This window comes from Simochromis diagramma, unplaced genomic scaffold (genome assembly GCF_900408965.1).
Source record: "Simochromis diagramma unplaced genomic scaffold, fSimDia1.1 OVJJ01000361.1, whole genome shotgun sequence".
In the NCBI taxonomy this organism is placed as follows: domain Eukaryota; kingdom Metazoa; phylum Chordata; class Actinopteri; order Cichliformes; family Cichlidae; genus Simochromis; species Simochromis diagramma.
In genome coordinates this window covers 3293332-3309749 of record NW_024386860.1, presented here as the reverse complement: position 1 = coordinate 3309749, position 16418 = coordinate 3293332, and the positions used below count along the sequence as shown (strand labels likewise).

Below are 16418 nucleotides of genomic sequence, written 5' to 3'. Positions count from 1 at the left end.
GATGTGTGATGTAATCGTTTGGATCATTCGCTGTAAAGCATCTAATATCTCACTAATCTGCTGCTTAGCTGAGTAATTCCTGACCATTATAATCCCCGCTACTTATATGATGTCCCTCCATGTCTCAGCGGGTGTCCTGTAACTGAAGTCCAGATTTTAGAGGATTATCACAGGAATCTTAATCTTGCGTCAGTCGACGCTTGCAGAAGATTCATCGAGCTATCAAAGAGACCAGGCAGCTGAATGAGGAGTGGTTTATCTCTGTGTGGAAAACTTAACTCATTGATTAACCAATAAAAAACTCAAGGAGGGAGAATAACACACAGGGTCGACAGTGGAACCATCAGCTCCGCTGCTGCACACATAACAGCATGAGAGCTACTATCAGACATCTCTACCTCCCTGCTGTGCTACTCACCCGGTGTTAGCATGTGAGCAGTGTCTGCAAATGTTGTTTTGATAATGACATCCGACCTTTACTCGGTATGGGTAACGCTTCTCGCGTTCTCATGTCTGCCTACATTGTGATTGAATCCTGATGTGTTAATTGGGTAGTTTCAGTGGTGCTGATGTTTTTGTATCACTCCCTGGAAGTGCTGTTTTGTCTCTTTGTGACAGAAAGTGTAAATTTGCTCCATGTCGGTCTACAATGAAAACAGAGTTCACATGTAAGTACTAAGTACACATGTAAGATTGGGACTGACAGGGAGCAATCAGGGGCTCTGACACTGGTCCAGACGTGCAGGAGAAGATAATCACCGATAATCAAGTGTGCGTGGGTGGAATCCTGGAAGATTTCAATGTTCCAAACTAGGAATGGGAATCAAGAGCTGATTCTTGTAGCAAATTGGTTCCCATTAGTTCAGTTCCTTGGAATCGTTAGTCCGCTTGTTTATTGACCCCGCTTAGCGGTTCTTGCACTTGCATTATAATCAGCTGATTTCAGTTTGTGTGCCGGAGAAGGAAAAATAGCGGCGCAGTCTACAGCGTAGACATGGTGTGTGGGACTGTAGCCTACACGTTTATATAGGTAAATGGTAATTCTGAGACAATGCCTTTCAGGTCATTTCACGGAGAAAAGCAAAAGTAATGTAAGAAGTACTGTAATAAAATTACTTTCTCCTGGGATTAATTAAGTAAAGTACTGCATTGCTTTAAAGAAAAGTGTTCGGTGTGATATCTGTAATAATTACTTTTTCCAAGTGACGACCTCAACACTGATCACAACAAAGGGAAACACCTCCAACACAAACAAACGTTTGACCCACAGCATGAGATCACTTTGCATGAATGTGATGTCTTTGATGTTCTGATTAGCGATGTCAGTCGCTAATGAGAAATCAATGAGAATGGATACGGAACTGAATCAATAAGTGATATCAATAATGGAATCGGAAGTGCCAAATTCTTAACAATTCCCATTCCTTGGCCAAAGGCATCTTATTTGTACTCTTTTGTTTTGGATTTTTGTAAAAACATATTTAAAAATAATATTTAGATATTTAGAAAATACTTGATCAACAACATGATTATTGGATTATTCTGGAGGTTTTCTGAAGACCTGATGAGGTTTTGTTCTGTTCTTTTACTCTATAAGCACTTTCACTCCTTGACACTCTGTACGTTCACCAGCTAGTTGCTAACTTTGCTAACGCTGGAAAGGTCATTTAAAGTAGTTTCATCCAACTTTTCACACTGAAAACATCTGCCTGCTGTCATCACAGGAAAGGATGGCAGCACAGTTGCTCTTTATCCAAAAAAACAGATGCAGAATTTAATCACAGGGGTAATTTGGGGTTTTAATGTCAAGTGCGAGGGAGCACGAGGGGAGATGATTTGCAGAATCTTACACTGGTGATGACAGTCTTCCCGTTTTCTGATGAATGCCTCTCCACATAGCCCGAAGACAGGAGATCACTGGAAACAGAAGAATAAAAGAGAAAAATCAAAGTTAGAAAATGTAAGATTTTCCTTCAAGTGTCACTCAGTTATTCGAGTATTCTTGTGTTTTACAGCTGCATTCTGTCTTGGCGGCACAGAGCTTCAGAGCACCAGCCCAGCTAATTATGACCAGCATACAGGGACACGGCTATTTCCAGCACACAAACTCGCACAAACATAATTATTCAAACGCCGCACTCTTGCAACTGTCTTGTGTGTGCGCATGTGCCTTTACCAGAGGAGCAAAGGACAAATGAAGGTCATTAAGCAGCAAAGGAAACAAAGCAGGCAGAATGGAAAGGAGGCAGGAAGTAAAGTGAGAGCATAAGGAAGAGAAAGACTGACATAAATAAGAGGAACTCAGTGTGTGTGCTTTCTCAGCAGAGCTGGACCTAAGAATCCCAGTGGAGATACACACTGCAGGCCTGGACTGAGACAGAGATATATGAGCTCAGGTGAATGCACACACACACACACACACACACACACACACACACACACACACACACACACACACACACACAATGCAGCATATGAATGGGGGTTTGTACCTTTCTCCATCTATCTCCAAATATACTCCAGCTAAAAGTTTTAGGCTTTTATTTCACACACATGTGACCTAAACATGGACGCAGAGGCAAATGTTTACTCTTACATAAAGCCATGAAAGTGTGGGAGCTTTTTATGCACTTAGTGATCAGCGCCAGAGCTAGCAGTAACCTATGATACACACACACACACACACACACACACACACACACACACATACATATATATATATATATATATATATATATATATATATATACACATACATACATACATACACATACATATATAGTGAGAGACAGAGAGAGAGAGAGCAACCGTACTCAGAGGATAGACTCAGCATGATAATCTCTCTTAAATCTCTTAAACTGAGCTTGTATTGTAGACTTTCAAGTGTAGCAGCTAAATTAAGCAGGCAGGATTAATCAATAACCAACATAAAATGTGCAGCTGAAACAGAATGCAGTATTTGAGCAGGCCGCTCACCGCACTGATCCAGAGAGCTATCAATCTACTCCAACTTCCTGTCAACAACCAGACATCAATAAGGAGACAAGTAGGTGGAAAACAGACTTGTTCGGGTTGGCGGGCCTAGAGGAAGACTGAACATATGTCAGAAAGTTTGAGCACAAACATGTTTGACACAACAAAAGTACAAACTGCACACTGGAACCTCCCTGTTTGGCTAGTTGGGGGGTTTGCCATTTAATACATGAAATCATTATTTAAAATCTTCATTTTCAGCAAAAAAACCAAACAAACAAATAAAAAAAAAAACATCAGAAAGAGGGCAAATACTGTTTTGTCTTTGAAGTTTATGTTTATCTTTATGTGGAAAATTGTTGTATCGAAGCATCTACATGAATGTCCTACATATTTATTCGTTTCTGAGAAGATAAATCACATTCATAATTTTGAACACCTGCTCAGTCCTAGAAACCTTTTCTTGTTGTTTCAGTTGTAACTGAACAATTTTATAGTGATTAATCTTTTGTAATGTTTTTGTCTTGCTCATATAAAGTGACGTCTGCAGGCTAGATTTGGACTGTATCACTAAAATTACCCAACAAACTTCCAGTTGTAAGTTGTACTTTCCTATGTGTCATTTTCTTGTCTTGAATTAATAAAGTTGGTGCTGCTTTTTCTCAGCACTTGGTCGGGGCTCATTATCACCACCACGTTTCACTTTACGCTGCCAATAAACAACAGCAGTAATCAGCCTCATTACCATCTTGAGCTGCTCCAATCTGTTTATATAAAATGAAAAGTGGGGGGTAGACAAAATAAACACTTACAGAAAAGAGCACTGAAGGAACTTAATTACAAGATACAAGATGCACGAGCTCACACTGGATATAGTGTGCAGAAAAACATGAGGAAAGAGTAAGGCACTGCATCTTCAGGTGATATAACATGGTTATTAATAATCATTAGATAGATCTTCCAAGTACTGGGTTGGAGCCACTTTTGGTGCTATATTCAATTGAGATTAATAGATCAAATGTGGGAGACATTTGAATGCAGTTTTGAGCTTTGTGAGTTATTCTGCTGCAAGCAGAGATAAGAATATACACTGTGGTCATTAAGGGATGGACATGGTCAGCAACAACACTCAGACCAGCTGTGGTATTTGAATGCTAAACAGCCCAAAGCCTGACAGGGAAACCTTCCCCACATCATTACACCACCACTAGCAGCCCAAATTGGTGATACAAGGCAGGATGGATCCATGCTTTTATGTTGTTTACACCACATTCTGACCCAGTCGAATGAAAGTCACAAGCAGAACTTGTGACTCATCGGACCAGGCAATGTTTTTCCAATCTTTATTGTCTAATTTTGGTGAACTGTAGCCTCAGTTTCCTGTTCCCCGGGAACCCAGTGAGACCTTCTGCTTCTCTTTTCTCGTGTCAACATTTGACATGCTGTGCATTCAGGGATGATCTTCTGCATACGTTGGTTGTAACTGTCTCTTTTGTAGGTCATTCTCTCCCTGAAAGTTGCTTACATCACCATTCTTCAGCTTTCCTCCCTCAACCAGGAGTTATTATCTACGTCTCTATGTTCATTAAACAAATATAAGTCAGCATGTTAATGAGGGATTTTCCGAGCTGACAGACACAGGTTGTCATAATTGGAGGAAAATCAGGCATAGCTCAGAGCTTCCACAGAGTTTAAGTGGTTGTTATTCTGTCCCCCAATTTACAAGTAAAATTTTAATAATGCTGCTTAAAGACCCGCATCTAATTTATTCATATCCATTTTTTCATGGACCACCTAGTTTCTGGACTTTTACAAAAACAGCAGGTTCTCTGACAAAACACTAAATTCACTCTTTCAAGCAGAAAAATAAATATATATATATTTATATGCTTACTAAAGGATTTCAGTTTTAAAGTCAGATGCATTTTTCATATTTTAACTGAGCTTTCAGCGAGGAAGCAAACGTTTTCTGATGCTGATACTCACACATATATACTGTTTTATTGAGAAAAAAGTCCTGACATAGCTGCGCGCACACCCACAAGGGAATGATGCTGCTTTCTATGATGACTAATGGGCAGTTTGCTATGGCTATAAAACATGTGTGGGTATACAGGAGGGAGAAATAAAATGGAAAGAAGAGGAGAATAATGGCACGGAAGGAAGGGAAAGAGACGGAACACAAGGTGTGAATAGAGCGCTCGGGATCCTAACAGATATCCCATGCACAGCCATCACGTCTGTAAAGGAAAGAAAAATAGAGCATACATGGAGCAAACATCACCTCAGACTAAACCTTCACAGTGCAAATTAAACACACCGTGACTCTGGAGACACGGTGAACATTTGACATAAAAAAAACAGCACCGTGAACATATTCATGCACTCCCGTGATGAAGACATTTGGCGTGTTCAAGAGTGTTCGGGTCACAGGAGTGCACTGTTAGCCTTTGTTCTGCTGGGATGTGTGTTTAAGATTCAGAGCTTGTGATCTTTGTCCGGGCCCATGCTGAGCCCTGACGGGGGGGAAAGCGAGGGAGGCATCAAGGCACCAACACAGGCTCCTAATGGATGATGCCGATAACAGATTTCAGCTTTAATTGTTGTGGGATTTAAATAATTTATTGAGCAGACAAAGACGCAAACTCAGCCTCACCCCCATCCCCCACACGACACACTCTTATGTAGAGAGATCCCCCACCCGCCCACACCCCGCCCCTGCTTAAGATGAGCGCGCGCATGTATAAATGTGTAACTGAGAGCTACGTCTTCATGTGCCATCAAACAGATAATGTGACAGAAATAAACTGTTTACATGCGGTAGCCCTCTGCTGCAAATCCGCAACGTAAATGATGATCAGGGAAATGTGGTTTGTAAAAATGAGGCTGAGGATGTCGTTGCCAGGAACACAAACAGATCCATTTAAGACCTTTAATCTATTACTTTTAGTTTGTTAAGTAGTCTAAATCATGCACCTATTCACACAAAATCAGCCAAATCATGCACCTTGTATTATGTACCCCGCCCCCTCCTTCTTGTTGCCAGAACATCAGATCCAGTGGGGTGGTTTGCAGTGCCTGAATGTTGGATGTTGGCATCAGATTTTCTGGGTTGTGTTTGTCAGGCGTCCACCAGCACATCCTGCAGATGCTTGAACAAATGGGGGGATCTGGGATTTTACAGGCTGAGTCACTGCTTTTTCCTCTTTGTCATGTTCCTTTTGCTGTTCCTGATATTTTGGGGGGATGTAAAGGGAAAATCCACCCCTCTCTCCCTCTGGAGGAGAGTGCAGTTGCCATGACGAGGTGTGCTTGATCGGCATCAATGTTCCAGCCTAGGATCAACATGCATCCAGGGAAACGCTGCATTATAACGAGATGATCAATCACCTGTCACTTTTAATAACGTGGCTCATTGCCATATTTGTGCTGTGTCTGGCACGTGAGAGTATCTGTGCAGTCCAGATGTGCGCCTGCAACAGGGACAGTACAAACAGGCAACCACAGCTTTCGCTCATTTTCTGTCTCATTCAGCGTCTGCCTCTCAGCTCATTGCTTTTATAAATAGTCTGCTTATCCTCAGCTGTAATTGAAGAGAGTCTTCTTGGCCCTGCTGCCGCAGCAACATCTGTTTAAGAGCTGGCGTACAGCTGTCAATCAGCCCTGGAGGAGATTTTGGAGGCAGAGCCACAGACACTTCGCTTACAGCCCACGGTGTTTCATAGCCAACCTAGAACAGCCATTTACATAGCAATCACATCTCCCTCTACATTTTAATGTCAGCCAACCCCCCGCTCCATCAAACACTCACACACACTAAACCAGTGGAAACATAAGAGCACTGACGCAGCTTCAGTTGGGAAATTGTTGTTCTAAAAAGGCTTATTCAACTTCATTAAATGGCCCTTTGCAAAGGTAAAAAGTGACTGAAGCAGCGAGAAGCAATGAGTCCATTACATCAAAACTTCAGCCTTCCTTTAAAGCATTTTTGTTGTGAGTTGCTCTGGGCAAAGACATCTGCTGTGGCAACCCCGTCCAATCTCCTGAGGTGAGCCATGCACGCACACATAAACGAAGTTTCCGCGTGGTCTAAAATTCCTCTCACGATCTGTGTCGCCGAGCACTGCGGTGGCGCTGGGATGAAAAAGAGCACTAAAAGGCTTGATTGGCAGGACTAATGTTTGTGCGTGTGAGCGAGTGGATTGGCAGAAGTGTTGGGGTACCAGGCTTTTCACTGCTTTCACACAGGCTTTTCAAAAGGACCTTCTTAATAAACTCAACACCCAAAAACACACAAACACAATAAGATGCTGAAAAACAGCAAATTTAACCACATAGAGCGACACAGCGACACATAAGCGTACAGGCACTGCTGTCATCAAATGGACTCCATGTATGGATTTGACATTTAACCCAGTAATAAAAGGACACATAAGGACACACAAAGGACGGCATATGTGCTGTGTCAGGCGTCTGTAATGAGCATGGGGGGAGTGCTGAGGAAGGATAAGTGCACAAGAGAAAGCATGAGGGGGAGGCAGGGAGATGGAAAGGTGTGTAAGAGAAATAAGGATGTGAAAAGGCAAAAGAAAAAGAAAAAGAAGAAAAAACTGAGGAGGGGTTGTTCTCTTTGGGGAAAGCTGCAGCTGCTTTCACCTGCCCACCACTCCCCACCCCTGCCTCCCACTGAGGCCTCATTACAGGTCTCCAGGCTATAATTCATTCACTCTCCAATCACTTATCAGGCTTGCAGTTCCACCAGCAGACTCCCTGGGACCCCTGCTCTTATTGCAGAGGGAATACTGATGCTCACAAACAAGAGCCGCCCCGGACTGCCAAGACTGAAATTCCTTTTAACCCATGTAAGAAATGAGAGGGGGGGATGTCTTTATCCACATTAGCCTGTGATATTTATTCCAATGCATGTACTAATATATATTTCAAAATGCATAATTCTGCCCTATTTGAAAACTTTAAAGAAAAAGAAAAGGCAAAGTAAAGTTTTCATGCAAATCTGTAAGTTTCTTTTTAAACCAGTTGAAAAACAGTTACATAACTTCCTTGGTAGAGGTAATAAACAAGGATGGAAAGCTATACAGTATTCCTACTTTCTTGGCATCATTGCGCACTTAGGTCTATAGCACGCAACATACAGGACAACCAGAGCTGACTCCTGAATTATGCAGAGACTGGGGATTTTGCAGGAACTAAGGAGAACATGCAAAGCTCTATCTGTGACAGCACGTGGATGGCTAGTGAACACCATGTCATGTAGAGAGATGATAATGGAGACAAAGAGACTTTGGAGACCTGCACACTTGGGACTGAGTAGTAATAACTACTAAGGTATATCCCCCCAAAAATGTGTATCAATTTAATACACCCTGTGATTTTATGTGTTTGCATTTCTGTCTGCATTTGGTGGTAATGTTGGTCTCCATCTACACATCGGATTTTGTAGGCTGGTAAATTTTGTTAAGCAGTTCATCTCCTGACAGTAAACCGCACTTCAGCGTGAAAGAATAAAATGGGTAAGCTATCTGAGACAATAGTCTTTGGCGAGGTATTAGTATCTTTTCCTGCTGGGAGAACAACAGTCTACCTCCTGTTTCTGTCTTCAACAAGAGCCGGCTCCAGGAGCTCTCTTTGTCTTCACTAATCCTCCACACTGAGTGAGATGGCCCAGCATAGGAGAGGGGGAATGAAAGGGTGGGAGAGGCAGGCTGGGGGATAAATAATGTGAATATGGAGAGAAAGGATGATAAACCAAGAGGATGCTTGGGTATCTGCAACACAAGCCCTGTCCTTTAAATGGCAGCTTAGCATAGACACGATAGCGTCAGCTGGTCAATCGGCCTGCCAATTCAGTCCAGACTGATAAATTCCAACAATTACCGGACGCCTTACTGTGATATGCTGTGATATTACAGCCATTCATCTTCCCAAAAGCATGAACCCTAATGATGAATGGAGCTGACATTTACTCTTTTTATACTAAACGAAAAATAACTGCATAAGTCAAACTGACTCAGAACCAAGTAAACCTTCAATACAAGGACTGCAGATGTTTCCAGCTCCCACTCACGCTGACTTTGTATGAGAAAAACATCCAAATGTCCACCCTGAATAGAAGAATTTATTACAGCAACCAAAACCACTGCTTTAAAGCACAACAGAGAAAACAAGTATTGCTTTCCAAAGACTCAATCTTCCTCACTCTTCTCACAAATTCGCACAGAAGCTCTGCAGGATTTCCAAACTGCCTCACCTTCCTCGGCCGCAGCACGCATTACTATTATGTACATCCACGATGCTATTTGTTCTCCTACATTAATCCCGCTCACCGCCAAGCACAGATGCTCGCCGCCTCATAGCCAGAACAGACTGTAAATACACAGTCCTGGATGTGCCAATGAGCCTCTTAGCAAACACAATCTGTAATATACTACCTGTGAGCACTATATTAGCTCATACACACATACACACACACACACACACAAACATAATCCCCAATGTGATAGCTAAAGCTATGAGCTTAAGTGCTTGCATGTATGAGAGAGAGAGAGAGAGAGAGAGAGAGAGAGAGAGAGAGAGAGAGAGAGAGAGAGAGAGAGAGGTTTGACAAGGATCACAGTGAGGAGCTCTGCCTGAGGCGAGAGGAGAGGAGGTTTTTTTTTTATGAAACTCCTTTCAAGTACCTATCTTTATCATGCGTGCTCTCCGTATCTCTCCCCATCTCCTGCACTTACTCAACCCACCCACAAACTCAAGGGTGCATGAAGGACACCCTCATACCTCCCTCTGTCCTTTTACCTCTTTCCAAACTCCCTTTGCTTCTTTCTTTGTCTCTCTCTCTCTCTCTCTCTCTCTCTTTCACACACACACACACACACACACACACACACACACACACACACACCCCTCTCAGTGTTTTTCTCATTAACTTTGCCGTAAATCTGATCACGCCTCTCTGTAATAAATTACAGAGCCCGGGAATAGAAAAGGGGAAACCAGGATGGAGGTGGAAAAGGAGAAAAGCTGGTTGTAGCAACATCGGGATGGAGAGATCTGATTTGTGGCTGGATGACAGACTATTCTGGAACGGGACATGAGAGATCATTAAATTATACAAATATGAAGATGTAAGGATGAGCAATAATTGCATACATGCAGGCACATGCACAGTACGGAGACACAGAGCAATAATTCCCAAGCTACTCGATGCCTACTCACATTTTAGGGATCAAGCGGCAAATGCCACAAAATCCACTGAAAGTCACGCAAAGTCTCAATGGCACTTTGATGCACTTATTTGTTCTCTGAGTGAACAAGAGATCATTGTCGGGTAAAAAAAAAAAATACTCTGAGACCCACCAGCTACTCCCACTGAGCTTCCCCAGCATAAGTAGGAAGGAGATATTTTAAAAGTTTAGCGTTCTAGAAGAAAAATCAGACACTGTTAGATAACTGGCATTTTAAAATGCTGCCAAAACTTAGATGGGCAAATCTTCCAGCTGAATCATCAATACAAAGAACAACATTTTAGGAAAATATCTCTCTTTAGTATGGAAAAAAGGTAAAAACTTCATGTTTTGTTCATTTACAGCTACTCTGAGTGTCTGAGGCCCAGGAGTAACTACCATGCCATGTTTTGCCACTCAGTTAAAAAGTTAAATCAATAATAAGTTTGGAAAATTCTACCTCAGTTATACCCGGTGGAGTTTTGAATCATTAATAACATTGGAGGAGAGTTTTAATTAGTTTTGTCTCCATCGTGGACATCCTGGACTTCCAAGAGGAGGGCGGGGGGGGGGCATTTGCACTAGCGATGTTACCAGAACAGATACTTATGATGCCTTCCAGGATCTTTCTATGTCAAAATGATGAAAACAAGACTATCTACCTACTCTATCTAACAAAGAAAACAACATGAAGAAGACGGCAAAGAACATGCACCTGCCAACACAGCCCTGCTCCAACCCATCAATAACAGAGGCAGGACTTTCTTACTGACGCTATCATGGTTTTCAGACAAGGGAGGAAATACTTTCAATTCAGTGACACACAAAAAAGACATCGCCTAAAGAATTTAAGGTGGGTGAATTTAAACTCAAAATCACACAGCATTCAAAACAATATCGTTCTAGGGTTATCCTGAAATATACTTTACCATTTTGTTTGACACAGCTGTGGTGAAATCAGCTTTGCTCAATCAGCTAAGCTAATGTTGTGTTAGCTTAAGCTAGCATAATGTAACTAATGTTATACCTTACAGTAACTCCAGCAGGCTAGTCAGCAACCAACGTCACTTATACAAAATATTTTGTGTTTTAACAACAACAACCTGCCATCTCTCTGTTAGTGACTTAAAACAAACTTTTGCACGGGATAATCATTTCGTTTTGTTAGCTTTGGTATTTTATTCTTGACCACCAGTTTAGCTCACTGGATGGAGTAGGTGGCACATATATCGAGGCAGTTTACTGTGCATCTTCCCTCTGATCTTGCTCTCAGTTTTCCTTTCTTCTCTAAGCTAAAAATATATATTAAAAACATTTGCAAAAGAGTTGTAAAGAAATGTATGAGATATAATTTTTAAAAAGTTAGCTTGTTTGAACTTGGCTGAGCTCCCCTTCAAGAGGATCTTCTCAGATAAATCTAGACCACCTTCAGAGCTGTGGTTATTTTTAGAAGGCTCTGTGGTTGTCTCATTATGAGCACTTACTCTGTCCCTGTGATTTCAACAAGCTCCTAAAACATGCGCAGACCTTAGCTCACCACTCACCCTGCTCATCGGATTTACTTCACTGGGACCTTTTCTTCTTTTCTTAAAAAATCAAACTGAAGGATCACAGTTATTTATGCATTATTATTATTATTACTATTTATCTCCTCATATACAAGGTCTTGAATAATCAGGCCCCATTTTATCTGACCTCACAGCATCATATTTCCCCAATAAAGCATTTTGTTCCCAGACTGTAGGCTTACTTGTGGTTTCAAGGGTTATTAAAAGTAGAATTGGAGGCAGAGCCTTCAGCTTTCAAGCTCCCAGTTTGGATTCAGGAGATAGACACGCTCTCTAATTATAAGATCAGAGTTGAAACTTTCCTTTTTGATAAAGCATATAGTTTGGGTTGGATCAGGTGATCCTGAATTCTCCCTTAGTTATGCTGGAATAGGCGCAGGCTGCTGGGGGCTTCCCATGACGCACTGAGTGTTCCTTCATCACTCAACATCACTCACTCCGACTATATTTAATCATTAGTTAGTAATCTCTGGCTCTCTTCCAGTATGCCTTCGGTCCTTGCATCTGTCGCCAAGTCCTTGCTTATAGGGAGTCATCTGATCGTTGGGGTTCTCTCTGTATTACTGCTGGGTCTTTAACTTACAATATAAATCACTTTGCATCCAATATCACGGCAAAGTCCCAAATCTCTTTCACAGGACAGACCGCGCCAAAGTACAACAGAGATTCAGCACATACTACAAAGGCACAAGTGCTGACACCTGTAATTTATGATCAAACCTCTTATCATCACAACAAAAGGATGCAAGAATGCATGATTGGAATTATTTGCAAAAACAGATTTGCAAAAATGTGGGAAAGAAACAGCATTCAACACATTTGTCAAGCCTCGATTAAATTTATTTGCAAAAAATAAAAGATAGCAAACTGGTTTGTTCAGGTTTATTGGCTAATAATCTCCCTCACATCGGCACAGAAGACACCTGGGGCCAGAGGTATGTGGGCGCAATCCCCAAATAGCGCTCATAGGTGTGTGTACAAACATTGTGCTGTTGTCTAAACACAGGCGCAGTGAGTTTATTTCAATATCAAGTGCAAAAACATGAAAAAAAACCATCCTTTATTTGGCATTAAAATTTCCATAGATAACAGTAAATTGTTGCAAACATTAATAAATCATTCTGCTTAAGTTTAAATATCAAATTTAGTATTCAATTTAAAATCACCAACAAAAGTGGGTGAAAATAAACCAAAGCATGAGCACGTCATGTACCTTTCTCTCTTTGTATTATTCTTCCTAATTTTCCCCCTTTTAAGTATTGATCCTCTCTCATTCTGTCTGAGCACCATTCCTTTCAATCCTTTTTAGTTATCTCTCATTAAGACCGCACTTTACGTGCCTCTTCTGCACCTGAGACCCAGCGAGACGATACACACAAAGACTCTGCAGCTTTTATGAGTTCATGTCTTATTGCTCTTCACACACACAATCCTGCTGATGTACAGATGCACCAACATGTAGTCACTCATTCATCAAACCACTGAACCATGGGATGTTTGGTTAGCTCCCTGCCTAACACATTTATCTGGAAGGACTCTGTGGTTATACTGGAGCACTGTTGCCTCCAGCCCGCCCCCTCCCCACCAACACTGCCCTTCCTGGTGCACACTGCCTTCACACAGATGAATAATGCATTTAGCACTGCCTGTAATTGACCTCTCGCATTAGCATAAAGAATTTGTCTGAATGCAGAAAAAGCAGACTTGACACAGTTGTAGAAATAACAAAACTCTGAGTGTCTGTCAGTGTCAACAAAGAGCAGGAGAAGCCCTCGGCTCTTGAAGCTGCTGCAGCCGCTTATTTCATAACACAGGCGAGGTTACGAAACACTCCAGTCCCAGCTGGATGTACGAAGCTCTCCTCTCCTGTCTGCACTCACATATTTTCATACGTACATATTCTGCATGCTGCACGAATACTAAATGATTCAGATATGTTCAGTGTCTTCAGCTTTTCTCTATTTTTGTCACACAAACATAAACACACAGTAATCATACACACTAGCACAGCCAGGCTGGTATTGGCTGCTGGTAGTCATACACTATGTTGTGACAGCTCTGCAGATTTGTTGACGATACAGTAATTATAATGTTTGATATCAGAAAAACATGACGGAAAGTGTCTACAATTTTAGAACACAATCAGGTAGGAAGATGACTTTATATTTATTTATGCAGTCATAATGTCATCATATACTGCTGGTTTATTCATAATCTTCTTCATTAGGAATACCATCGCTTTATGGGTCACTACAGCAGATCATCCATCTCCACTTCACCGCATCCCTATCCCTCCTCTGTCACTGCAACCCTCTGCATGTCCTCCTTCGCTATATCTATGAGTCACTTCTCTCACCTGCGCACTTTCATCCTAAAACTCCATCCACACTTTTCTCTTCCTTTATCTTCAGCCAACACTACAACAATTTCCACCTGCACCCTGCTGGCCCCCAATCGATCTGGTTGGGAAATCTCATTCTGGTTGATCTCCATGTTTCCTGACGCAAACCTCCCCATTTGATCCCTGGCTGCCAAAATGCTTCCTTGGACAAGATACTGAAGCCCAGGTTGCTCCTGATGCATTCATGAGTGTAAATGCATCTGAATGTTACGTAGAAAGCACTTAAACATTAAAAAAAAGTGCTTGTTTGAATTTGTGTAAATGGCGGAATAAGATATGCTGTCTGAAGCAGCACTCAGAGTAGAAAAGCGCTGTATAAGTAGGTTTATCATTTCAAAATTACATCTTCTCCATCTGCATATTGTTTTTCTTTACATTTCCAAAGCCAGAACCAGATTTTGCCTAACCCGAGTGCTTAAAAGTTAGTAAAAACAATCCTGAGGGTGGGCAATTCGTTCTCCCAAAGGGGCCATATGAGAAACTGGTACTGTTGTGGAGAGCGTCACCAACAAGTTTATAAAGTGATCAAACTAATATCAAGCAGAACTGAGTTCAGCTTCTTGGTGTGGCCCTCCACAACAGTCCCAGGGCCTCATGTAGACCCCTGGGAAAATCAATTACCCACCCCTGATTTTTTTTTTCACCTCCATACCTGCAACACTGTGTAATAAGACTTTTCTTGCAGGTGTGTAACCCCCTTGCTGGCAAAATGTTTCCACAGACACACACATAAACATCTGCTAATGTGCTGAAAACCACCTTTGTGGAGAAACTGCAGTACTGCAGGTTTGTTTCCAGGACCACATTTTCCGCGATGCGTCAGACACACACACTAACATGCTAACATAGTGTCATATTTTAATTCTGCCAACTTATTCATCAATAATTTAATCTCTAAACAGTTTATTTTGTTGCATACATTTGCCAACTTGTGATACATGTCCATGAATAATGTTAGATTTATAGTTGTCGTAAAAATGAGCAAATATGAATGACACAAAATAACCAAACATCAAACTTTATACTGTAGCTGCTGGACTAAAACAGAGTCGGTGCATATGTCGGGGTCATGCGTAGAAGTGTAAACATATATCGCTTAAATGTTTTCCCTTCTTCACGTGATGGACGACAAAAGAAGCCGTCTTGTGCACACTCCCCTTTTAATGTTATAGCGACATCTATTATTCAGCAAGAGCAGGTGGGAGGGGTGGGGTAAGAGGTAGCAGGGGTAGGGCTGTGTGGAGGGTGGGTGTGGGGCAATCAAGGGTGACGATTTGTGTGTGTGTGTTGGAGATGAGGATGATTGAAAAAAAGAGAGACAACCCCCAACCCTTTTCACATTTTCAGCTTACTCTTGTCCTATGAATGGAAAATTGCAGGCAGTTGCTGAGATGCAGGACTGGAGGAAGACAAAGACCGAGAAAGGGTATAAAGACCTCATGACCCACCAACCCCCCTCCTGACTTCCTCTCTATACACTGCCACAGTTCAGATGGGTGGCTCGTGTCAATACGGCATGTCACTGATGAAAGCATCAAAGACTAAAGCACACACAATTATGTATTTAGTTCATGTGAGCACAGAAGAGAGGGGCATTTCTTCTCTAAACAAAATGTCTAGATCCAGGTTCTGTGACACGAAACACATTTTCAAGCCTTTTTGCAGAGTGCACGATGGGATCCCGGTCGTGATTACGAACACGATCAATGCACGACAGGATAGATGGATGGATGATCAGTCCCATCTGAAAACATACCGCTCAGCCACAACAACATCACTCACTTTATATAGTGTTGGTCTCTATCATTAAAAACAAAACAAACAAAAAAATACAGCCCACCAGAGGACGGACACGGGTCTGCTGTAGGGTGTAACACCGGGATGTGGGTTGCGTTTTGGGTCTGGAGGGTTGCCAGGAGGGGTCTCTGTGGATCAGTCTTTGTTTCGGCCGATTCCACAGATGGACATCTCGCCTGGGATGTTGAGAGTTTGAGGCCTGCTCTGCATCTTGCACTCTCAGAGGTGCTGGCTGAGACTGCTACCATCAGTGAGCATCACTGCTATGAGGTGGAGTGAGCACTTGATCATGTTTAGATGGTTGGTGGGACCCAAAAGAACATTGTATTGTAACAAGATGATGGTTATTATTGTTGTGGTTGATCAGTGTATACTGTGTGTGTAATAAAACTGAGGTGAAAACATCAGCTGGTATTTATCAGTGATGTGATGGATGTA

The 16418-nt window shown here is 41.9% G+C and overlaps 1 protein-coding gene across 2 annotated transcripts in view; it reads right to left on the bottom strand.

Moving 5' to 3' along the window:
- adam22 (ADAM metallopeptidase domain 22) overlaps positions 1-16418 on the bottom strand; it is a 68628-nt gene that overhangs the window by 45045 nt on the left and 7165 nt on the right. For both annotated transcript variants that reach the window (XM_040029720.1, XM_040029721.1), the window contains exon 4: positions 1851-1917. In XM_040029720.1, coding sequence (XP_039885654.1) covers positions 1851-1917 — 67 coding nt within the window. The remainder of the gene's footprint in view (positions 1-1850; positions 1918-16418) is intronic.